This window comes from Chroicocephalus ridibundus, chromosome 6 (assembly GCF_963924245.1).
Source record: "Chroicocephalus ridibundus chromosome 6, bChrRid1.1, whole genome shotgun sequence".
Classification (NCBI taxonomy): Eukaryota; Metazoa; Chordata; class Aves; order Charadriiformes; family Laridae; genus Chroicocephalus; species Chroicocephalus ridibundus.
Window position 1 is genome coordinate 7937683 of NC_086289.1, and position 25411 is coordinate 7963093.

At 38.4% G+C, this 25411-nt stretch overlaps 1 protein-coding gene across 1 annotated transcript in view; it reads left to right on the forward strand.

Moving 5' to 3' along the window:
• Positions 1 to 25411, forward strand: part of PDZD8 (PDZ domain containing 8) — a 64972-nt gene that overhangs the window by 20122 nt on the left and 19439 nt on the right. Inside the window, exons 2-3 of the mRNA XM_063339096.1 lie at positions 756 to 878; positions 6654 to 6756. Coding sequence (XP_063195166.1) covers positions 756 to 878; positions 6654 to 6756 — 226 coding nt within the window. The remainder of the gene's footprint in view (positions 1 to 755; positions 879 to 6653; positions 6757 to 25411) is intronic.

Consider the following 25411-nt stretch of genomic DNA (forward strand, 5'->3'; position numbering starts at 1 on the left):
CACTATCACTTAGAAATGAAACCGGTATTTATAACTCGGCATAGTCTAATCAAAGGGAGTGAATTATGTGGTGAGATAACGTGTGTAAAACACTTAGTATCTTCAACATGAATTGCTTTTCCTGTGACTCACATGCTGTCATGAGGGAAATAAAGTTCAAGGACAAATATTTAGAATACCTGGATCTTTATTTTGGTGCAAGAAGACTGACTGAAAAGAACAACTGAATGTTTTTCACGAAATGAGAGAAGTATAAATCTGTGTAACTGAAGTGTGCTGTTTATTAGGATGCAGCAGTCCTCTAAGTACAGCAGTGTCATAAAAATGTAAGCTTTAGGGTCTTGGTATATTTTTGCCTTTCAGTGCTGTGATGTTTTATGCAGATGAACTTAAAGAACTGGTAAGATATTTATTGCAAAAGGACTCTTGTGTTAAATCCTGTTTGCAATCATAAACTTACTCTGTGATGTGATCAGCTTCCTGTTTTCTCAACGTTATCTGCGCTAGTAAATAGAACTCAAAAAAACCTATTCCTGTGAAGCAATCTTTGCTTATATATTCTCCAGTCTTCTGCATTCAAAAAGCTTTAGTAGCTTCTACCTGTTCCTTTTGGCCAATGAATATGTAGGAATGGTATGTATTTCTCTTTAGGAGTGTTAAAGATTCACTGTAATCCTATTACATTTTTTTAATTTCTGTGTGTTAGTATTGTTTACATCATTTGAATTAAGATGATTTTCTTCTGTATTTTTCAGGTTCAAGCCATTTTTTCCACTTCAAGTATTGCCACCCGATGAATATGAAGATCGGGACCTCTGTGTACAGGATTCTCTATTGACAGAAGGTCGACTAAAAGTCACGTTAATTGAATGTACAAGGTATGTTTTGTAGTCTTTTGCTCAATCTTGACTAAGCAAGTACACATTTTTCTTAAGGTTGTAGTAATTATAGCTGTAGGCCTGTTCTGATTCGAGAAGTAGCAGCTTTGGTGTTATGACTGAGCTCTAATCAAGAAATGTATTTTATTTTTTTGAAGCAAAAATGAACAAACGAAAGTTGCAGCAAGTTCCTGAGGCAATTCTACATTGTGTGTGGGCGCATGTATTTGCCTTTCATTTGAGTTTTGCCTGGTTATGAGCTAGTCTGAGCCTTCTGGTTTTGGGGGTTTTTTGTTTGTGTTTTTTTTTTGCACACCAAATTATGAATCTCTTTCCAGGACAGTATAAATGCTGTAATTATCCTATTGTATTATTTTGTAAGCAAGGGGAAATAATTGTTTCACTCAGTCTTACTTAGATTAATCCAAATAACTTTGTAAGGCTTTATTTATTGTCTTTGTCTTGAACAAAATAATTGAAAGAAATAAAGTCTGCTTCCTTTGTTCATTGGAGAGAAAATCATTCTCTGTAAAGCTGGTGAAAAGGTGTGTGGGCTTTTGGTTTGTTTGGGTTTTTTTTTTTGTCAGACCTCTTAGTTCTTAGTTTATGTTAGATCTTATCCTAGTAGCGCTTAGGCTTTGATCTAGTCATGTGCTGTTCTGCTCTTTATGACCTAAACTCTGGTTTGCAGCAAGACTTTCTTTCTTAACCTGTTCTTTTCATTGCTGTTATTACCATATGAGCTCCTTTTTGTACTTTTTTTTCCTGTAGTTTTGTGTTTGTGAACCGTATTTGCTTTATAACGTGTTTTATCAGTGCTACGAATTTCCAGAAAATACTGTTCTGCTTCTAAGGTTTGTGTGGGTCACAGCAGTAATTATTTTTTTGTAATAAAATTGCTGTTTACCTGCCTCCCTAGCAGATATTTTCTGTGAATTCACACATATTTTCTGTGAATGACCCAAGAATAGTGGATGACTCTGTGCACTCCTTGCCTCTCTGCCTGTACTAAGGGAACTCCTGATCTCCCTTTATAGGTAGTCTCCAAATTCAGTCCAGTAGTGTGTTCGTTTTCATTATAAAATTATATTTTTTCATTTCAAAATAACTACCTTAAGATGTGTGCAGTTGTTTTGGGGTTGGAAAGTAATTTTTTTAAATGCTCTTTTAATTCCTGAATCTGAAACACTGTGTAACATTGCCAAGATACCGCTAGTGTTTTCTTTCCATTACCTTTTAGAAGCCAGATTGCTCAGTTTGACATCATCATTTGACTCCTCAGTGTTTTCAGCTGTCACAGATGCTTATCAGATGGCTGGGAGAGGATGCAGTCGCTGGCTTGTCGGGCCTTTTAAGCTTCAGGTCTGACTTAATCCTACTGTTTTATGCAGCCTGGAATTTCTGGATGTGCACACTTGAAAAGTATGTCTCAACCGACACCTCTCATTCTAGATGTATGACTCTGGGTCTCAATTACTATTCGTCAGATTTTCCAGGCATCCCGTCCTTTTTTGAACTAACATAGCGTGCCCCCTGAGTAACTGTTTTTGCTTACTTTGCACCTGAAGATATTGATGAGGTAGAAGCTGAAAGACAGAGGATTTGGGTAGTAGTAGAAGAAATATACAATATATACGGAAGTAACAATGTCAGAATTTCCCTTTTTCATCACCGCTGCATGTGAGCTGGTGTGAAGGTTGCCTGGGACCCTTCTCAGCGGCTCTTTCGCAGTGCACCAGCTACATGCTGGAATACGGAGCTCTTCACTAGTGGCTGCCTCTGGGACCTGAACATTTTACTTGGCGATTGTTCTTCTTCCAGAAATGAAAGATCACTTTAATTTCCATGTGTTTTTTGGTTTTGCTCAGTACCTCAGAAGGCTTTTATGTTCTCTCCCAGTGCAGTGGTACTGTATTCTTCGTATTCTGCACAAAATTTGTATTCTGTGTACAAAATATTCTTTGATTTATGCACAGGATTTGGAGTAGGATTCTTGGCCACTGACGTTCTATTCCATCTAGTCTGGTAACGCAGTTCTGCTACTTCTCCTGCTCAAGTCTGAAATACAGAGGTGAAACTAGTGATAAAACATTTAGGAAACCTTTTGTACATTGTAAATGTACAGTTTAATTTCATTATATCCTTCACACAACCAAATACCTGCACTTTTTGCACTAGTTTCTTTTCTAATCGCAGGCTTGACCATATTCATTTTCTTGTAGTTGTGCTATTGAAAGAAAAATAAACTTTGCATATTTTTAAAATTAAATTAACAAAAGGATGGGAACTTTGGTGTAAATAATAAGGACTATATTTTGCAAATTTTTGTCTGACCTGTTGAAAAATGTAAGTTTTCATGTACAAATACAGTGTCCTCACAGAACTCGATTATTGCAAAAATGCTGTTATCTGTCATTACCTGAAGTTTTTAAGGAAAAGGGGAAGACAAAGCAACATGCTGTTAAATCTTGCTATGGTGATTTTTTTAAAGATACCCTACGAAGAAAGTCTTAACCTATAAACTCTGATTATATTAAATGAGATTACTCTTCCAAAACTATGCCACCAAGTGGGCTTTCTAAATCAGCATTTGTTTCACCATGTAGCCTTTGTGGACAAGGAAATTTTCTTGAGGTATTTATTTAGTAAAATACCACAGAGTGTACCTGAGGGTGATTTGTCCCATTTGGAGTTTTATGGGTTCTTTTCCTTTTGTCTTCAGGTGGACTTCAGTGTGTGGCAGTGGCACCTTTTAAGTATGTGGATATTGAATCTGCTTTTGACATTCTTAAAATCTGGGAAACATTCGGCTTATTTCAGATCCTAAAATACCTGCAAATAGAAAGGCCACAGTTAAAATAAAAAAAAAAAATTAGGAAAGGATTGTAAAGGAAATAAATTCAGCTTGCTGAATGTATGTACCTGGTAGCAAATAATATGTTACTAAAGGTTGGTGTGTACTTTGCACATACCAGACTCTTGTTAGATTTGCAGATCAGCACTTCAGCATCATCCTACAAAAAGCAGGAAAATTGATAGCCTTGTTATTCATCCTCCTTTTTGGAAGACTGTAAAGATTTGCTCAAGTTCTCGGCTCGGCTCAGGAGTGGAGGTGACCCCAGCCTCCGTGGGCTTCTGTTCCTGTGTCAGAGGACAAACTCTTCATGTCTTGGAGCCCTCGTAGCTCTCAACGTGGGAAGCAGGACGGCTACAAACAACTGTTTTCATATCCATGGCTGCGCTATTGAGTCATTCTCTTCTACCTCATGCTCGCTTGCTGCAGGGAACCACCCAATTTAGAATTGGGGAAGGAATAGAAATTCACTTTCTGTATGCATGTTTTAAGTACTCGTGGTAATTTAATCACACTTCCGTATTGATTTAATTGTAGCTGGGCTTAGAAACTTTGTTTTAGGGTATCTTTCATACCCTACTGATTTACAAATTTTAAATCTGTAGGATATAGGTATTTCCTTAATATCCAGTTGTTCTGGGTGTGTTGTGACACAATCTTAATGTCAGTCTTTATCTGCAGCTGTGTTATAGAATACACCCTCTGTTTGCATATTAATGGCAGTATTATTGAAACAAAAATTACGGTAGTGTAGTAGCAATTAATTTCCTCTTTGTCTTTCTGAAATTGGATTCCAAACTCCAGCGAGAAGCATCCACAGGCCAGTGCTGCTCTTTAAAGTCCAAATGTATAGTTATGTTGTCTTGTGGTATGTTTCTTGAAGTTGGGTTTTGGCAACCTAATCTGAGGTGAATCTCATTATGGTTAATTATTTTCCACGTGACTCTTACGTTAAGGTTCTGGCTGAAAATTATGTTCCTGTTGTGAGCTGTCTCCTGTCCTTGTTCTTCTGTCTTATTTGCCACCAGTACAAACCAGCTAAATAGCTTGTTTTGCTGGTATTTTAGAGGGACCACAAGTACTGCTGGAAAATTCCCTGCACAGTTTGTGTATCTTCTTGAATCTTGCTAACTGCATTGAGTAACTGTGTCTTGGTCTATCGGCTTCATTGTCTGCCTTTTTTTTTTTTTCCCCTTCTTCTCTGTCTCACTCTGCTTCCCTCCCCTATGCAAAGCTAGGAGGCAAATTTCTACCACCTTGTGTACCTCGAGGATAATTGCTCACACCTCCCTTCCCTACTTCTGTGAGGTTAGGTGACCAGAAGATGAAATATATGCAATCAATGACCAGCTGTGGAAAAGCTTTAATGAACTGGCTGATGTCAATGTGAGATAGATTGTGGGTGACAGATGAAAAACTGTTATTCAAAAGCAACTACTGAAAGCAGAACAGACAAGCTGGGGATGGCTTAAAAATAAGCAAAGGCGGCATGAGTTTGTCAGGTCAAGTAACCTCGAACAAACTTAGTCTTGTCCAGACAAAGTACCTAATTAGTTGGTTCTGAGGGTGGATTTCTGTTTACAGTAATCAAATCAATAATGTCTAGATAAATGAGTGCTGAAGGTCAAGCTGGAAATGAGGGTGCAGCTGCTGTTAGGGCTGTTTCGCTAGAGCATCTGAAGATGGGGTTACAGGATGGAGCCTCAAACTTGGAACCAAAGCAATTGACACTTGGTAAAGCAGGTGGGCTGGGTACCCACCCACATATGATCTTGCCCTGTCATCTGCCCCATGCGTTCAGGTACTCAGCTAAAAAACAGTTAAACAAATTCTTCATAGAGAGACATAGAAAATAAATATTTATTTTAACTCTCCTTGCTGCAATGCAAACCGGAGAGCTGTTTTCCCTTAGGATTGGCTTAATTTTACCAGTTCCAGCTGTTGGTGGAGGTTGTTTTTTGATGGCTTTACTTAATGTTCAAAGTATGTTTACTATATATCTTAGCACCTGGAGGGCTAGGCACTTTTTGATCATAAACACTTAACCTTGAAACGTTATTTAACAACATCAAGATAAACAGAAACTGGCGTGTTTTTCTGACAGCTTTTTTCTGTGTCATCTAAAGAATTGTGTAACACATCACAATCATAAATAACATACTTTGTATGAAAACTTAGAAACTGCCCTTGTCAAATATATATAGAAAGTTGGGGGGGGAGGGAGGCTGTGTTTAAAATCTGATAGTTCTTTGAAAGAGTAAGATTTGGAGTTTTTATTCCAAAATATTTATTTGCTTGCAGCTACTGTGAGGTAAGCTGTGTACAACTTTATTGCTATTCTATGGCCTAAAGGTTATTGTTTGTTTTTTTCTTTTATAGTACTAATATCTACCTGAAAAGGGTATCACGCATGAAGAACCACTCTTTTGTTTGTTATGAATGTTACAAAAAAATTACAGATACGAGAGCATCCCAATTTAGTGAAACAAACATAATCAGTATTAAACTGTGATTTTTTTTTTTTAATCTACAGTAACCAAGAGGAGCTGCAGCATGTTGTGAAGTTTAGGACTAGAGTGAAAGACTCTTGTGGCTATTGTTGCTTTTTTTTTTAAAAAAAGAAAAGTTATTCTTTTGTGGAAAAATACTAGTCTGCTGATTGAATTAAAAAAAAAAAAAACCAAAACCAAAAACCCCCAAGCTAAAAATTTCAAGTGATATTTGATATTTACTCCACTAGAGGGTGGCAGTGTCTTTCCTTTGGTCTAAAGCTGTGCCTGTGGAATCTTTTCTATGTAGACTTCTCTGTGTGTAGGCATTGATAATAATAGAGTGTATAAATGAAGAATGGTGAATTTAATATGATATCTGGGATATATGTAATAGTATTACAATTCTTACTAGAGGCTTTTCTATTTCAGGTTACTTATATTTGGATCCTATGAAAGAGAAACAAATGTTCATTGCACAATGGAGCTGAGCAATAACGTTTGGGAAGAAAAATCAAGAAGTTCTATTAAAACGGTAAAAAAGGGTATAATCTTTGCATATTGTGCTATGTCTTATGCTTTTAATACATTGTCTAGAAAGAGTGTATCGTTTGGTCGAAAGGGTGATATAGCCCAAAAAAAACCCAACCCCAAATCATAACAGACCAGTTATTTACTTTTTAATCCGAAGTATTTCACTGACAAATAGACAGGTATGCATAACATCATGTTCAGTTATCACAACTGTGCTTAAAAACATACCTGGTTTGAATACATTGTCAACTGTCCATCTACATTAAAACAAATAGTGTAAAATATGCATTTTTACGGTCATGTTGTATTTGGGTGGGACAATGTTTAGAAAATAGTTAGATTCACCCACCTTTCACCGGCCAGGGGAGTATTCCCATCTGATGTGACTGCTGAAGACACGTGTGACCAGAGGGCAGCTCATGCGACTGACTTCCTCCTTTTCCCACTGCATCTTGTGAAAACTTTTTTTAGAGCATATGAATCCTACTCTGTCTCCTAAAGAAAAATGTTTCTACAAGTGGCTGCAAATATAGAAAGTACCAGTATTGGTGGTATTGTAAATTAATCTTTTACTAATTATATCATACTTGATAACACGAGTTTAGCAGCATACAGCCCACATATTGCCTTTCTTTTTTGTGTGTGTGTGAGGATGAGAGCTAACTTTCTTTTTTTTTTCCCCCTCAAACAAGAGGTGCAATGTATGAAAGAACCTTTCTGTTTCACAGTAGAGTGATATTGTGGTAGTCATCCAATTGAATTGGGCTTATGCTGAGCAATAAGTAATGTGCTTATTGGGGGAGGGCGGTGGGGGAGGCCAGAAGCTTTAAAAAGACTTTATGTCAACAATTGGTTTCATGCAAAGAGATCACTGGAACAAAAATCAGTGTCCCGCATTTTACCCTCTGCTGTCCGAGTGCAACTAGCTCATGCCCTGTGCCTTTATTATATCTAACTGGACTAGTGTTTGAAGACCACCATCATTTTCCCACTGGAGCAACAGGAATCCAGAATTTCAGCATCTTGTTCAATTTTTGCAATTAAATTCCACTTTGCATCGTTTTTAAAACTCCTTGTGACAAATGCTATGACACTAGTTTTCATCTTACTCTGTATGTTTTTTTCAAAAAAAGGATGTATGCCTGAGCAACAGACAGAAAGCCCCTTCATGTTGTTTGAGCTGCTGTATTCTTAGTCAAGTGAAAAACTTGAAGGTAGGGTAGAGGTTCACCTATGTTCTCTTAGGAACCCGTAACACTGGGTGGCAGTTAGCTTCCTGAGTGTTGGCAGGGACAAGACAAGTAGGGAGTATGCAGCTGCGGTGCAGACCAAGAGACACTTCAGAGAAGAACTTAACTGGAGCGTGGACACCGTAGAAACCAATGGCAGCTCAGGACTACGTTCTCAAGAGTTGTCTCTGCCTTGGCCCCCTCTCAAGCTGACCCTGAGGCAGTCAGTGGTGTTTGTGGCTGTGAATTAGCCATGTCCACTCCCTGAGCTGGCTTGCTGCATGAGGCCTCCAGTGCCAGTGGAAAGGAGAAAGAAGGGTGGGATGGCAGCGGAGGTGGTGACATAAAGTGTTCCAGTGGTCCTGAGAGGAATTGCTGAGTTAGTTTAACTCTAGAAGTTGCTAGACTTCATTGAAGCGCTAGGTAGGTGGTAGGGGGTCTTTTTCAGACCTTTTTGTTTAATCTGTTTTATGAAGCAGTTTTTTTATTATTTTTTTTAACTTTTTCTGGTTTGTTTTGATCTAAAGATTTAAGCCTCTTTGCATGATCGCATAAGGATCAGGTAGGAGCAATTCAGCTGTAGTAGTCTGGCCAGTTCATAGTCTTAAGTCTTTCTTAACAATAACTTCAAAATTTTCAAGAAAACAAGCAATACTGTCAGTGTTCAAAAAATGCTTTTGGGATGTGGACCCAATCCTGCTAATACTTGCTCATGGGAATGACCCCTTTGTTGGGATAAGCTGTGTGTGAAACCATGCGCATATCTGCAGGGTTGATGCGCTAACGATGAGGGTGGCAGTACGCTTATTTACCATTAAATTTATCTGGACAAATTAATTTGTGCTTATTTTTAAATAATTTTGAGTAGTAATATTGGAATATAGTCTTTGATGCTCTTAGCAACAGAAAAGGAAAGAAAAAACACTGCAGACAGCGTGGCACCAGTGTGTTTGTAACAGCAGATGGCAGTAGGACTAAACTGATGGAGCGTGGAATGGCTCCTTTTTGAAACTGCAGAAGAGTACTCAGGGTGAGACTCACAAGAACTCCTCTTCTGTTGCAGCATCTAAAATGAAAGGGCAGGTTTTAAAAATTTCTTAAGCTTTTGGAAATCTGGCCTGCGGTGTATGGAAGGGTTTTCTGTACATCTGTGTTGCAGTCCTTCGTTAAGGATCATCCAAACGCTGCCTGGCAGAGAGCAGAGACTCCTTGGTCTGAGTTGCTGCATCTTTAGCTCTGCTGTCAGCAGGAAGAATTCACTGTGCTCAGTCACCTTGAACTTTAGGCTGGTAGATAGGCAGCCTAATTTTAAGATCCCGCTTCTGAAAATCTTGATACGGTAGAATATGGAAGCTGAAAAGGAGCGACTTGCGTAACTACTTCTTGCTTCTCAGCTTATGTTCAACAGAGGAAATCAGATACATAGGCAAGTTAAGTTACAGAATACTAGGAGATCTTGCTGGATGGTAAGAGTATTGCCAAAGGCTCTCAACAAAATAAGAAGTGTTGCTAACACACTTAACATTGGAGCTTAGTTATTTTTCTGGGAAACGGTAACTGTGTGAATAGTTAAAAAGGAAGATATAAAGACATTTTGGTATTTTCCAAACAGAAAGTTTGTGTCATTAGTTACGATTTTTTAGCTCTAATGCAATGTTAACCACAAGGCAGATAATCGCAGTACCTTCTAATATCGTTTTAATATGCAAATCCTTCTTTTAATGTCCATGTCTGTAATAATTATTTGAAATTAAGTTGTTAGAATGAATAACAGCCTCAGAAACTAAGGAGAAGTTGAAGTAAAAAGTGGAGACACTTGTTCTGTTTTAAAAGCTTCTAATTTTTAAGAGTCTCACATAGGAATGACAATACATCCTCTGAGTCAGATTACCTTCTACAACACTCCTGGGGAAAATTCTCGTAACTTTCTGTACTTCCTGGCATTTTCATTCTTTTTATTATGTTAGTAGTAGTGATAAAAGATTAGACAGGTTTAATACTTCATAATGAATTTTGGCGAGACTTTAATCTGATCCCATTATTTATGGAATATTAGTAGGTGTCAAAATTGGTTCTGAAAAAAGATGCTGTGTTATTGAACATATCTGGAGCATTATTGAAGTGTCTGTTACAATACAAAGGTGTCTCAGGCTTCTAAGCTGTTTGTCAAATCAGTCTGAAACACCAATAAGACTTCAGTGAGGTGATTTGGCATGTTCCCATGTGACACGTGTAAATGTTCTTAAGTATCTTAATTAGTAGTACGTGCTGCTGGAATTACCATTAATCACTGCATTGCTATGTAAAACTTAATTATGTATGGGTAGGATGCAGTAATTAGCATTAGCAGCATTGGATTACTAGACAGGTGTTCTAGGGCTAAACAATTAAATATGTCTAAGTAATTAGATATATGTTTGTCAATATTAAATGGAGGCCGTGTCATAATTGTGAATGGTTGTGTCCACTGAAATGTCAGTTAGCAATGTATCTGTTGCAAGTTTTCTTGTACGTCTGTCTTCTTTTTTTAATAGAAGTTTGGGAGCACAAGAGAATCGTTATTGATCTTGAAATAACCAAATTAGATCATCTAAGAAAACACCTTTAAATTCTGTCTTCAACTAATACGTTGTCTGAGGTGGTACTGTAGGAGTAGCCACAGTTTTGTATTCCTAAAGGTAGTAAGTGGTGGTGCTTTTGTTGGTGGCTGGTTTGTGGGTTTTTTTGGTTTTTTGTTTGTTCTTTTTTGAGCCTCCTGTAAATACTAACAGAAACTGCATTTCATATTCCGCAAAGTAAAAATTGTCACGTAAAACACCACCTCTAGCAGCCCGTAGGACTATACTTTTGCAGCAGCTGTCTCAGGAGCACACAGATATCCTCTGAAGTATCCTAATAAGAGAAAGAATTAAAGAATTAAGGTAAGCATCCCACCACTTTTTTTAGGAATTCTTGATGTTTTCTCCAGTTCATTCTGAACGTTGTGGTCAGCACTGGAGTAATTGAAGGGGAAGACCAGTAGCACTGTCTTTCGATACTGCGCTCCGAATTTGTGCATGTGTATATGTGTATGCATACACATACATAAGCCGTGATCCTCACTTACTATGGTGAGGTTATCTTGATGGATATGGGCTTTTACAGGTAAATTTAATGATAACTTTGAAATTGCTGTAGGCAGGCTGCTTGGTACCTGTTTATAAAAACAAAGCAATATTTCTCAGCCTTTCATAAAACCGAATTTCCTTTATCAGGGATTAAGGGAAATTTAAAGGTATTCCAGTACTGTAACATATGAATATAAAATGAGAAATAATGTAAATCAAATCCAGCACCTTCTGAAATGAGTTGCCTGAAGACACTCAACTATAATGTCAAATTTTGAAGCAACTGTGAAACATTAATTTGTAAATACATGAAGTTAAATGCCTCACAGTTGGCATTTCAGGGTGCTTATTTAACAGCCTGCCATTTCAGCATTTAATCCTATCAAAAGAAAGGAGGAGGATTAAAGTAAGAGAAGCTTTTTGAAAATGTCACTTTTTATGAAAATTCATGATCTTGTAAAATTTGATAATATTTGTAAATACAATGGGGAATAGTTCTGAGGTTTGTGCCTTACATAATATTCCGTAATCCGTCTTTCAAATAAACTTGAAGGCCATCAGGATTTTTTCGGTCTCATCCTAAACATTTAAGCTTTTTGACTTGGGGCTTCAGAGAGCTTTTCTGTGATTTAATGAGACCTTCTGTGAAAATGCACTGTAGTTCTTTACTGCTCAGAGACTACTGAGCTTTAAAAAAAACTAAAAAACCCACTAAGAGCTACTTATTTTATATTTTTTTGTGTATGTATATTCAGGCAGTTGTTTAGAAGCAGATGTCTTCACTGTAGTCACAGCTTGACCTGATACTTCTTGCCTGTTTGTAGACCATTCAGAAACTGTCATGCATTTGGCAGCAGACAGCACTAAATGTGTCACATGCATCCAAGTCTGTAACTGTCCTTAATGCACCTTCTTTCTCCTGATGTCAGAGCTTGAAGTCACGATCCTTCTGAGCTTCCCCTGGAGTTCTGCAGAGATTGAGTGCTTGCAATGAATCTGACTTAGAACCATAAAATGGTTTAGGTTGGAAGGGACCTTAAAGATCATCCTGTTCCGACACCTCCCACCAGACCAGGTTGCTCCAAGCCCCGTCCAGCCTGGCCTTGAACCCCTCCAGGGATGGGGCAGCCACAGCTTCTCTGGGCAACCTGGGCCAGGGGCTCACCACCCTCAGAGTGAAAAATTTCTTCCTGATATCTAACTTAATTCTACCCTCTTCCAGTTTGAAGCTGTTACTCCTCTTGCTGAGTTTGAATCTTAAAATACCAGATGAAAAGATTAAGAAGTAAAATAACTGGAGTGAGCAAAATCTTTAATGAGCTCAGCTAATGCTCTGCGTGTGCACTTGTGCTTCCCCATCCCCAACTCTTACTTCATGAGCTGCCAACAGAACTCATCCATGGTACTCAAATTTGGAAAGAGTTCTGCAGCCAAATACTTGACTTGCGTAGTGAAGTATGTTTGTTTTGAAGCCACTTAATTCCCGTCAAAATCTCTAATATTAGATTTTGTAACCGAGTAGTATTGGAGCTGTCGTTGGTGATACTGTCAGTTCAGTTGGGGTCTTCCAAGTTGCTGTTTTGCAGGGTGTTGCAGTCTGAAAGCGTGGTACTGACCTCAGTCATCAGAAAGAGTCACGAAAGAGCACAAGCCTATTAGATGGCTGTGTTGGGTGAATTCACCTTTGTAAGACCTCTTCGTATGGCTGTTCTAGCCAAAAAATTATATAAAATTTCAAGCTTGATCAGGGATTACTTCTGTTCTTTTAATGCTTTTTACACAGCTGATAAACAATATTCATTTTCTGTGTTTTTTTTCTTGAAGGTTACTCATGTAATAACCAACCTGTAGTACAGATTCTTTGAGTTACCTTTTAGTTGCCTATCTTCCATATCCTCCTGATAGCACCCAGTTTGAATAGCAATTGTAACCTTTTCTTGTCATACTCTTCAACTAAAACTTTTATATTTTAAATAGAAAACTACTAAGTAAACACCGCATGATCTCTTTTCCTTAAAAATGCTTGTAAAATCTAAGACAGGCACGTTGTCTTAGTGTGTCACTAGATATGGTGCTGATAACTTATTTTTTTTTTTGGTAGTCTTGTCATATGTTCTGCTGCATGTCCAAATATTGGATGCAGGAAAGAGTTTTAAGTAGGTTTTCCAGAAGCTGTGTTTCTCATTTGCAAAGAAATTGATTTACAGTGATAGCTGATCTTGCTAAATAAATAGATGGTTGATGCATGAAAGCTAACTTTGTTTGTATAAACAGTATGGCCTATTGTGAGAGAGATAACAGTGTTTTATTGACCAGAGTAAACAAAGTGGTTTCTGGGTAATTCAGTGTATTTCTGGAATGACTTTCTAAACTATTTTGTTACATCCTGTTGCAAAGTTGTAGGGCCGGATGAGCCAGCAGCTGGAGTGGAGAAGAGGGATGGGGAGGCAAGTCCAGGCCTCTCCAGAATCACCTCTGCAAGTTTTGTTTTCTGAAGGTCATGTGTCTCAAAAGTAGGTGCTTGGTTTGGAATGTGGTGGTGTTATTTTGTGTGTGTGTGTGATCTGAACTCCTAAAACTAGAAGTCTCATTAGCATTTTTTAAAAATCTGGGGTTTTTTCTTTTTTCTTTTTTTTTAATTTTAAATTCAGGCCTTTTACTGTGTCATGTTTAATCTGAAACGTTCTCTATCAGTTTGGGAAATTCTGATTCAGTTCTTTTCCACTGAAACACATGAAGAAAATTGACACTACAGACTTTAAATGGAACTATTATATGGAGATTTTTGCCAACTGACAGGCTGGCCGAGTGTCTCATATCCAAGGCATAAACTGAGAGACTTAAAATTGAAACCCAAAGATACTTACAACCACCTTTGGAAACATAAGCTGTTGTCATTCTCATTGGTTTGTGGTTTGCTTTCCTCTTTGGTCTTCTAGTTTACTTTTTAGATATATTTTCTCAGAGCACTTTTATAAAGCTAACCTCTCTTTAATGTACTAGGGTTTTTTTCAGATTGAGAGATTGGTGTCTGTTCCTATTAAGGAGATAATAACTGGATTGAAACTAGTTTACCCATGTGAATGGCTTTAGTGGTGATGTCGTGGTTCCTACCAAATTGAGACCTGACCAAATAAACCGTTGGGCACGTCTAAAACTGTTAGCTTGTGTTGGTGAACAGTTTTATCTCCCAAAACAATGAATAAGAAGGGAGCCTGTGTTTCGATATTGAATTACTGAACAAAAATATGTTCTCTGGGTTGTAAGATCACAAAGAGAGAACGCCTTGAGGGAGGGGACAGACAGAGCCTTGGAAAAGGAGCCATGTCTGTGAGTAAAAATATGTGTAAAGAAATAGTGAGGTGCTGGCACTTGGTGCTCATATGTCCTCCTAAAACCAAGTAACTGCTAAAATCTGTGAGGCGCGTAGGGTTTGACCCCATGACGAAGTTGTGGGAGTGTTTGTCTCTGCAAGTTGCTCAGTGGGAACTTGGCTGTGAGTTACTCCCACAAGTAGCTCATCAGCTGGAAGTTCATCTTGCAATTAAGGAAGAGAAAATGACATTGTAGTTTCTGCACATTGTCAAGGGATAGGCAAGTGCTTGTAGTTACTGCAGAACAGCTGATGTTTAACTTCTGCCCCATTAGTGCCTTCAGTGATCTGGTATTGGCCTAGGTTCCAAGTATAAACGATTTACCTGCTTATTGAGTTTGAAGTGCAGTAATAACTACTGAGAAGACTCCTCTTCTGAATACCGCTTTATTCAGTTTTCTTGTTCACAGTTTTCAAAGATTGAGCAATTAAAGCTACCGAGTAGCTTTTTTACTGGAACTTTATCAAGAGCCTGCAGTTAGATCTTGCATTTAAGTTTGGGTTTAGTCTTTATGGGTTGTCTCACACCTTCCCATGCTCTCCTGCAGGACATCAAATGCTGCTGCTGGCTTTTAGCTACCCTTATTCTTTACACTATTGCTGCTGTGGGCTGTACTAGAGAAGGAACAGGGTTCATATGTGCAAATGAATGTCTAAGAGGAGTTAAGTAGCTTATTTGTTCTTATTTTGTTTTGTTATTACACTTTCTTTTTTTAACCCAAGCTGGCAAATTGGGTTTGGAGACTTGATAGGAGTCTTTAACTCCTGCTAAATCACTAAAAATGGTGGATAACTTTGGCAGACCATTTCTTGAAGTAAACCTGTTGCAGAGTGGCCTCCTGGAAAGTTTCTACTTTTCATTTGATAGTTTGAAAAAGGCATAACTAGACTAGGGTAATATCGACTATTTGGCAACTCATTTTGGCAAAATGAAAGAGCCAGAGTGAAACACAACGGTATGTGTTTGGCTGCTGAACTGTGCCATTGGAAATGGAGATGTTTTAGGCGCCACAAACTGTAATGTAGGGAGCAGATAGAGACAGTGGAAAGGTAGACAGGTTGGTGTTTGTCACCAGGCGAGCAGGTTCTTCAGCACTAAGAATAGGCTTTAGAGGGATGTATGAAATGAAGGGATCCCGAATGGGTTGGTTACTGCAGGCTGCTGTGTAACTGCAAATGTCCTCTTCTTGATAGGTCATCTGTCAATTCTGTAACAGAAGTCTGCTTGGCCATTGTTGTTGCTCACTTTTAATGCCTATAGATGCATTAAGGTATCCAAACAACCACTTGGTTTTAGTTAATGAACACACTGAGGGTGGATCGGAGTTTGTGGCATTCATGTTTCCATCCTTTCTTTCCCCTCATTCCCCACTTAGAATGCACACTGTACGTCAATGGGGAAAGGTATCCAGTTACTGTGCAAGTCTTTAGGGAGCCTGAAGAGGATCATGAACAGCACGGGCAGCCAGCAGGAATGCACTGTGGAAGGTGTGGTTGTATCATGGTTTGGACAAGCGTGTATTTTGCTTATCTGCTGGTACCTTTAGGGCCCCTGTTCCTCTCCATCCTGAGCTCCTTCTCAGCAGGGGCTGCTCTCACTTGGGCACTTGGCATAGGATGGCATTCATTTTACACATCTGCTTTCACCTGCAACATGCTATACACTTAGTGTGATTTACACTTAGAATTGCATAAGTGCAGCTCTTCGCATTGATTTTATTTTTTCTTTTAATAATCAGACGTGTGAGTGTCTCTGGTTCTCTATATGATTGATCCCCCGATGCATCTGTGCTGCTGTCTGGATTTCATTAGTTACCCTTCTGTTCTCATGAGGTTTTAGAAGAGATCGTATTCAACTCTTCTTGAACATCAAGTATATGTTAGTTAAATATGCATACTGCTCCACTGCAATTTAGTGAGAAGTTGATGAAAGTATTATATTTTCTCTCGGTTCCATTTGATTTATACGGTTGCTCTGCCTGTCTCTTTGAAAGTGACTTTGTACCCGGTAATATTTTAGATAGTTTACTGCTCTTTCAAGTGTGGTTGAACTTTAGTTTAAGTTGCAAAAATAAAGATTTTTCGTGAAAACAAAGAGCTGGAGATGGGAGATATGAAAATGACACCTCTGAGGCAAACAGGGGTAGAGTGCTAGTGCTAAGGCCATGTGGGAAGCTGGTAACTCCAGGCACAAAAGTAGTTTGTTGTGAGCCACAGCACGTCATCCCTCATAGCGTGTGGGAAGGGAAGAGGAGAGCTTATGGGACAAACTGCATTGGATTCCTTCGTTTTGCTTTTCACAAAATGGCTCGCATATAAACATTCAAATTAGTAGAAGAAATCTCATCTGCTTGATTCTGATTCTCATTTTCGTATTTACACCAGCTAAATGAACAATTGCATTAGCTTAAAGAAAAGCATAATCAGGTTAAATACCAGGAAGAAATTTGGAACGGATATTTCTTAAAATATCCTTAATTAATAATATATAGTGTGATAATAATTATTAGTATTACTGCTTTAACTAATGAACCCACTGTTCTTTAATGTAGGTATTTGATGCCCTTCAATGGGATGGAAATGAATTTTCATACACCACAGATAGTTGATATCTAGTGGTCTTAAATTTTGTGGTTCAGGTGTCAAAATACAGGCATAAAAACTGAGTAACTGCAAAGAAACCCTTTAATTTTGTGGGAGGAATTCCTTATTCCAAGTATACTCTTAAGTAATGTAGCTATTTTTATGAAGTCAAATGAGTTAAGTAGTTCAGATTCTTGGACTCGGGCTAATTCAGTGTTGTTACATGTGCTGTGTCTTACCTTCCTAGAATGCTGTAATTATTTAACTGATCATCAACTCGAAATGACTATTCACTTTTCTTGCCCTTCAATCACAAGCTGAAGCAGAAATTAGATGTTTGTCTCTTAATGTTACAAGTCTCTTATAGGTCTGCCAGGGTGGAGCTCAACTTCTGGAGGCAACAGGGAATGAGAATGGTGTTTGGAGTATTTATATGTTGTCATTATCGTTTTCACTAGTTACTGTGGCTATTCTATGTCTGTAGAACGGCAGGAGTGGAATCTTGCTTTGTGGGCAAAAGTGTGTTAAGATAATTACTGGTGCAGGATAAGTGATTCTCCGTGCTTTTTCTTAAGGGTGACCAAGCATTTTAAAAATACTTTCAGTAATTAAAAAAAAAAAGTATAAACAAGCATTTTGTAATGCAAATATGGTGCGTGTTCTCCAAATGCTCTGTAAGGATGGCAAACAGAAATGAGAAAATAATATGGGTGAGCAGTGTAGGAATTGACCTGGAAAAGCCTTGGGGATCAAAAATGGAATTGCCGATTCCTGTCATACAAATGAAATGACTAAAAGGTCTTTCCAGTGTATTAGGGTTAGATATAGCAGACTGATGGTCTGCAAAGGACATCTACATATCGGAAGTAATCAGTAGTGAATCATCGTTAGAGAATGGAGCATTTCCCTTAATGCAGTCTGTTAAAAGGCTGCCTCCATTAAAATTTTGGTAAGATAAATAGAATCTTTGAACTATGAATGTCTTTACAAATATTCTAACCAAAAGTCAATATCTTCAGATCTTTACTGATGTCATCTGTTTCCATTTTTAGGTGCCTAGTTTGGAGCAAGTATCATGTCTGTGCACCCTTAGATCCATTTGATCCATTAATTGAAGCTATGTATTTTCCCTAGCTGATGGAAGAAAATAAAACCAAAAAAAGCCCTTAGAAATCTGAGGCCACATAAGCAGAAAGGTTATTTTTTTAATTATGAAAACAGCCATAAAGTTTTTCACATCTAAACAAATACCTATTTATATATACACTTTATAGATGTATAAGTTGTCATGCACTTAATATAAACACACAAATCTATATATGCATATGAAATTAAAAACATCGGTTCTTCTTCAGTTAAACTTCAAAGGAGATCTCATGGCTAACAAATTGACCATGCATTTAAAATATGTAGATACCTGTAAATACAGTAAATGACGCCTGAGACATTGGGCTTGGCTTACCTGAAGTTCACCAGTGCTTATAGCTCTGATGATATACAAGAGGCAAGAAATAAAGATGATGTTTATCAGAGTGATTGCAGAAATCTGTTTCTAGGTTCCTTGGTAGTTAAATTGGACATCTGTGGGAATCTAGTGAGAGTAGGCTGTACAACAGCTTGAAAACTAAAAATACAATCACTTTACATAACAATGTGAACTACATGTGAAGTGAGCATAGGATTATGGTGTTTGTAACTTCCTATCACAGATAAATGTGGTCCGTCTCCACTGTAATCTCTCTCCCTTTCAAACCAGTGAGGCACATCAGATGCACGTTTGTAATACGTAGAGATGAAGATACACATAGTCTACATGATTTGAGTGAAATAGTTAAGCCTGTAACAAGTAACTTGCTTAAATTATAAGTTGCTTTTAGCCAAATGTTGTTTCTGTGAAATGCGGAGCCAAAATCTATTTGAGTTGTGTAACCTGTTCTTAGGGGATATGAAAACCTCCATGTGATAAAGGTGTTAATAGATATTGCGCATGCTCATGTATAATGTGCTTTTACTCATAACTTTTGGATCTGAGACTGATGTATAGGCTATGTAGGTAAAGTTGTCCTCTCGATGGTCATGTACATATAAATAAAGGCAGTTTGGAAAACGGATGTGGATATCACAAACTCTGACAGTAGGGTGCTGAGGCTGTCCCTGCGTTAGTAAGGGGTAGAGCCTGGGGAGGAGGACGTGGCTCCCATGCCGGATGCACTGGGGAAAGCTTTACTGGGATCTGCTCCTGGTGTGTCCTCCTGGACTGACCACAGGCTAGCGGTAGGAGCACACTGTCTGGTGTAGCTTTCTCTGGAGGGAATGTACCTTGTGCGTTCCAGGAGCACTCGGTAGTGCAAATGAAATCACATTAGGTGGAGACCACGGGAAGTTCTGCCTCAAAAGCACATGCCTGATCTGAACTCAAATATAGGCACATGCTTTGAGCAACTGTTACATTGCAAACTCCGTCTTTGGTGCTGGCTGGCTTGCTGCTCCTACCTCTTTTGTCTCTCGAATAAGCTTAAAAAAAAACTATTGAACTTATTTTGTCACTGTTTTGCACATGGCACAGAGATCTAGCTGTAAAAAGTCATCAAGCTTTTATTTTTTTTTTTTCTGTTCATGGGGGGCATAGTAAAGAAGTAACAGAGGGGCTGCTGCAGCCTGGGTCAAACTTTACGTCCTGTGGGCAGATAGGTAGATCGCGTGTCGATGGATTTAGGTTGTGCAGTGAGGCTGATGCAGAAGTCGTTTTATGGAAAGGGTCAGAAGTTGTGGAAAGCAAGCATTTCACAGATCAACATAGGAGAAAAAAACTTGGAGGGCTCTAACTGCCTGTATGTTAAATATTTGGGAGGGGGGAGACCAAGGGAAAGACAGGATAGAGCGAATACATATGACTCAAATCCAATAAAATAGCTCAAAATGGAAAAGAAACAGGTAGCAATGATGTGCAGGTGTATATATTCTTCTGTCTAGGTAACTTGATTTCTTGTGATACCTAAGACAAAGTAACTGCACTTGCTTTGGTAGTCTGTTATGTCATTCAACTGTTGCTATACTTTGGGGTGAAGTCCAGTGCTGAGTATTTATGAAATGAGAATTTTGAGTGTGTTTCTGAGTTCTCTTAGTTGTGTTACTGTACAGGGAAGCGAGGGAGAGGTAGAGGGGGAGTTTGTTGATTGGTAGAGTTGGTTTGGTTGTTTTAAGACTGATGCAAATGTGCCTCAATTGCAGGCACGCAGTTTTGAGCCGAAGAAGGGTCTCCACTTAGGTGGGGTAAGATGTCAGGAGTGAAATTCTGCACTCTGAGTTCAGCAGGGGAGCTTAGGAGGGCCATGGTGGGAGCCGGGCTAGTTAACCAGCCCTGTCAGCAAGGAAAAATAAGGCACTCAGGGGTAAAACACTTCAGTTAGCCAGAATTTCTTTGAAAGCTTCAGTAAAGAAAATACCCTAGGTGCTAGGAAGTCTGTTACTCAACCAAACCAGTTTTCTAAGCAGCACTTAGAGATGTAATAACTGTTAATTATTAAAGGAGAGAGCAGGCACAGTAGTCAGGGAGAGCAAATAATGGCTATTAGCTTGGTGCCGGAGACCAGGTGTATGATGAATAACTGCATCAATTCAGCTGCATAAACAGAGAGCAGAGGCTGTATGACAAGAATAATACAACTAACAAAGTCATAGGAGGAGTAAGGTCAAGGGAGCAGAGTAACTGTAAATATTTGGCTAGTATGGAATCTTTAAAGTACTTGATTAATGCATGTTACCTATAGGTTAGAAACTCCCAGGAAATGTGTGGTTGTACTAGCAGAAACATTAAACAGCTGGCTTCAGCAGACAAATTGGCTGGATTTCAAGCATTTCTTCATACATATATATATGTATGGAATTTTATATATATATAAAATTCCAGGTGAGATTTAAATGATATCTGGACAAGGTATCCATTTGGTTATTAGACTAGAATCAGAGTAATTTTGGCTGGAAGGGATCTCTGGAGGTCATCTGGTCCCAACTCCACACAGGTCTGGGCTAAGCTAGCTCAGGCTGCTTGGGACCCTGTTCAGAGGGGCCCTGGCAGCCAGGCACTGCCAGTTATTTAAAAAAAGTCTTTTTTTTCTCAAATTTTATTCCTTTTCCCCTCAGTAAGTAGTACGTGACAGACTATACTGTTACACGGGGGGGGGGGGCAGCAGAGCAATCTGAACTCGTTTCAACTAGTTAAATAAAAATAATTCACAAAAAGAGTGATTTAGTCCCTAGACTGTTCTAGGAGTATTTCTGTAGGGATGGATTCAGACAGAGTAAAATTGCTTTGCTTTGCTTTGCAGGCAGTCCAGGCAGGAGGCAGTTTTAGCCTATAACCTCTGTAACGAAATTGCATCAAGGCTCTGCCTGAGCTTACAGACCTGCTGGGGAGAGAGAGAGAGTAGTAAATACATAATATTTTTATTTCATTTATTAAAATTCTGCTGTCTGGCTAGAATGGCTGTTTAGCCAAAACATCTATGATAGATTTTTATTCCTTGCAAACAATATTTGAGCAAAGAATTCTCTTTTTTTCTTAAACAAAGTTTTTTTTTTGCCAGGTTTGATAAATGTTTCTATTTCCACTGCAGTTCTTGAAGCTTTAGTTATTGGAAGAGAATCTGAAATCACATATAGTCTAAAAATATGTTTGTAATAACTAGGAAAAATCTTTTGGCCGCCTTTGTGAGCAAAGGCATTCAGATTGTTGCCAACTGATGTGTAGAAGTGCATTAGGAACCACAGTCTTGGTTACATAAGGTAACCAAGAACTGTAATTAATTCCTCAGCTTTAAAAATAGCTGCTAGGAGGAAGTAATTTTATGAAAGATCATTAAAGCAATATTCTCTCATATCTAATAATTGGAATGAAAGTAAACGAGATCTACCAGAAAGCAAAGAATCTGATTCTAGCTAAGAACACACAATTTACTCTTACAGAGATTAGTTTCATTTCTGGACTTGTTTTGACAGCTGGAAGTAGAAACCTTTAAAAGCATTGGAAATGTGTCCTGGACAGAATAAGCTCTTCTCTGCACGTTCAAAAAATAATTTAGTGTAGCAAAGAGATCTTTTTTTGCTATTGCCAAACCCCCAACCCACTTCAGATGCTGAAGTAAATATTTGAAAGCTACAGTAGAAGAGGAGCAAGGAATGTTGCTGTGGCTGCAGGAGGAACAGTTCAGGGAAAGATGCTACATAGGTCTTGGCTGCTTGTGCCCTGGGCCTCCTTTTCAGCAAAGCACTTGTAGCACAGGAGAGGTACAAGCTAATTCCTCCTTCTGTCTATATCAAATCAGAAAATAAGTCTTTGACATGGAAACTTGGCACTCTTACTTATTTTTTTTACTTTTAATTTTTATTGGGGAATACCTTTACCAACTTCTGAAAGGAATTCTTCAAGATCTTTTTTGATCTTCAAGTTCTTTTTTCTTGCTATGTGCTTTGTGGTGGCTGGTGTCTAGCAGTCCCACAGGTTCCTAGGTAAGCTTCAAGCATTATGTATTGCTAAATGAGAAGTATGGGAGTATAAATTACATTGTTAATAGAATAAATTGATTGGGGTTTTTTAAAGGTGGGATTTCTGTTGAGGCAGCAGCATAAATCCAAAACATAGGGGAGCAATGGCTACCCCAACTATTACTTAAGACACAGAAGGTTTTGCAAGTAGATCGTGAACTTGAAGTGTATGACAGTCATCCTTCTGTCTCTCTATAGGTATCATACATTTCTGCATATTTATTAAAGAAAGCATAGCAGTTGAGAATGCTGAATGAGCAGGCAACCAGTGACTGTCAGTTGACCAGGAACACTTTAAAGCAATGCCCTCTACAAGAGAGAGAGTATGGCCCACATGCAAAATTTGAATGATTGCCCTGCATGTGCATATGTGCGTTTTTTTAGTATCTGTCTATCGCTTCCCCCCTTCCCCTAACATCCTTTAGTTCCCTTCTCCAAGTATTGCTGCCATTTATCTTGAATGCTTGGTGTAATGTGACTGTTACTAGGGGTCATAGCTAATGTAAGGATTAATTTTTAATTGGCTATTGTCAGTATTGCACTTTTTTTGGGGTATTTAACCATTTCAGAAAATCATATTTGGTCATACTGTATTAAGGTAGTTCTGTCAACTCAGTGAGCATCACTTAAGTCTGGAGGCAGAAGTTTGATATCGATTTCGAATTGTCTCATTACTCATTGAAAGAGTCTCATTTTCATATGTATTTAGATGTGTCTCTTTCTATCCCTATGAGTATCTGTATACCTGTATAATTTTTTTTTTAAGAAAGCACAGTGATTTGTAAAATCTGTGTTTCTGAACTGCTCTTTGGAAAAAAAGTAAGTATTTAGCCAGGCAGAGACTGAAACCAGGAGGCAGTGCCGTTTGGCTCTAGACCCTCTGTTGGCCCGGCATCCTCATTAGAGCTTTGCTGGTGGTGTTCCCTCAACAATGTACAGCTGCAGCAAGCCCCAGTAAACATCTCTGGTTCTTTGTTTGGGTGAATTGGCTCTTGGGCTCCATGCCACAGCGGGGTCATCCACCCCAACAGGGCAGCCTGGCTGATGAGAGGGTCCTGCTGCCACCAGAGTGCCACGGGTGCTGCTGTGGGACCACCACTGTCCCTCTCCACTCCCCTCTGGGCAGGGGTGGATCTTGTTCCCATCAGGGCTGTGTTATCCCTGTGAACAGCAGCACCGTCAGCCATTACAAAAAAAACATATATTCTCCATAGAAGCAAACACCACATCTACTCCCTATGTAATAAAACCGTAGCTCTTTCAGTAATTATAATAACATATTACTTGACTTCATCATACACAAGTCGTGATCCCTGCATGTTGTATTTAAGCTTGGCTTGCTTTGTATGCAAAATATTGTCTCCAGTTCAACTCAGACGTGTGTGCTTGTATGAAAATGGCAAAAAAAAATCAATGAGGTTTCTGCTGAAAACATCTAAATTACAGTTCATTTTTGGTATTTGTCATTTGTTTTAGTGGCCATCCCAGCCTAAACCATAACACTTAGCAGTGTAGAATTATTTTGGTTTTAATTATCTTGCAGTGCTCCTCTTCAAATGGTATTAAAGTACGTAAGTCAAAGGCTATTTTTGTGAACCTTGAGAGTTCATCAAGAAGGGCAAGCTGTGCATGATGAACACACATGTTTATTCATTATGATTTTCTTCTGGTATTGCAGCTAACAGTCTCCTAAGTACAAAATAAAGCACTGTGGTGACAGCTTTGCTATTTTAGCTCCCCAAATGGTCTTTTTTTGTCCCACAAAAAAAGACAATTCTTCATACTATTTCCTGGTAGAATATATTGTCGTATGTGCATGGTGGTCAGTACCTAAGTGTAATATTGTACATAAATAGGCAGTTGAAAATCTGAGTTGAAGCCGTGTGTTTCTTGGTAGTTGATGTAAATTATTAAAGTTTTAATAATCAGAGGTCATGGGAATGGGAAAACTAGGAGTGTTTTGGCATGGTACTGCACCCATGGAGTTGCAGACTGCAGTTCTCCAATCCAGATCTAATTTTTTTCTATCTACATCCTCCTTCCCCTCCCCATCTCTACATACGCAGTGTTCTTGTCCTTTTTCCCCCCCTTAAACTCTGAATTTTCTTAGGCTTTTTAGTGTGTTGCAGAGGTTATAAAATAAAATAACTTTTTTGAGTTAACACATTTCTTGTTCTAATGAACTATGGTGGGAGTTAAGCGATTGTATAGCAAATTGGGAGCAAGTTAACGATTAAATTTATAAATTTATATCCTGAAGCTTTGCTATAAGGTATTTCATCTCTCTTTTTTTACTGTAAGATATTTCATGGTTCATCACATTGCACACTTGTTTTTTCTACAGAGCTCTAATCTCTTAAACATGTAGGTTTTCAAATCAAATATTTTAGAGAGTATCAATTTAAAAGAGAAACCTCAGACCTTAAATACTGAGTATTGAATGTGCCATTTATGAACAGTGACTTTTTTTGGGCTGCTCCACCAACAGCCTTACAGTGACGGTCAATAAAGTATAGTACCATGGCCTGAGATCAGGTATTCAAATGATACAACACAGAATATTTTCATCAACTTCTTGGATGCAATTTTAAATTTTTTTTTGTTTGATAAAGCTCATTCAAATTATTAGGTAAACTGAATTATTCATACTTAAGTCAAAAAATCAAAGAAACAAAGAACTCACGCTTTCAGAACTGATGCAGGTTCCATCTCTGTAATATGCAGAAAGATACTTACCACCTTACAAATATTTAAGACTTAAGTAAATAAGTAAGATCTACTCAAGGACAGCTTCTGTCATGCATGGGTATTTGGCAGTCT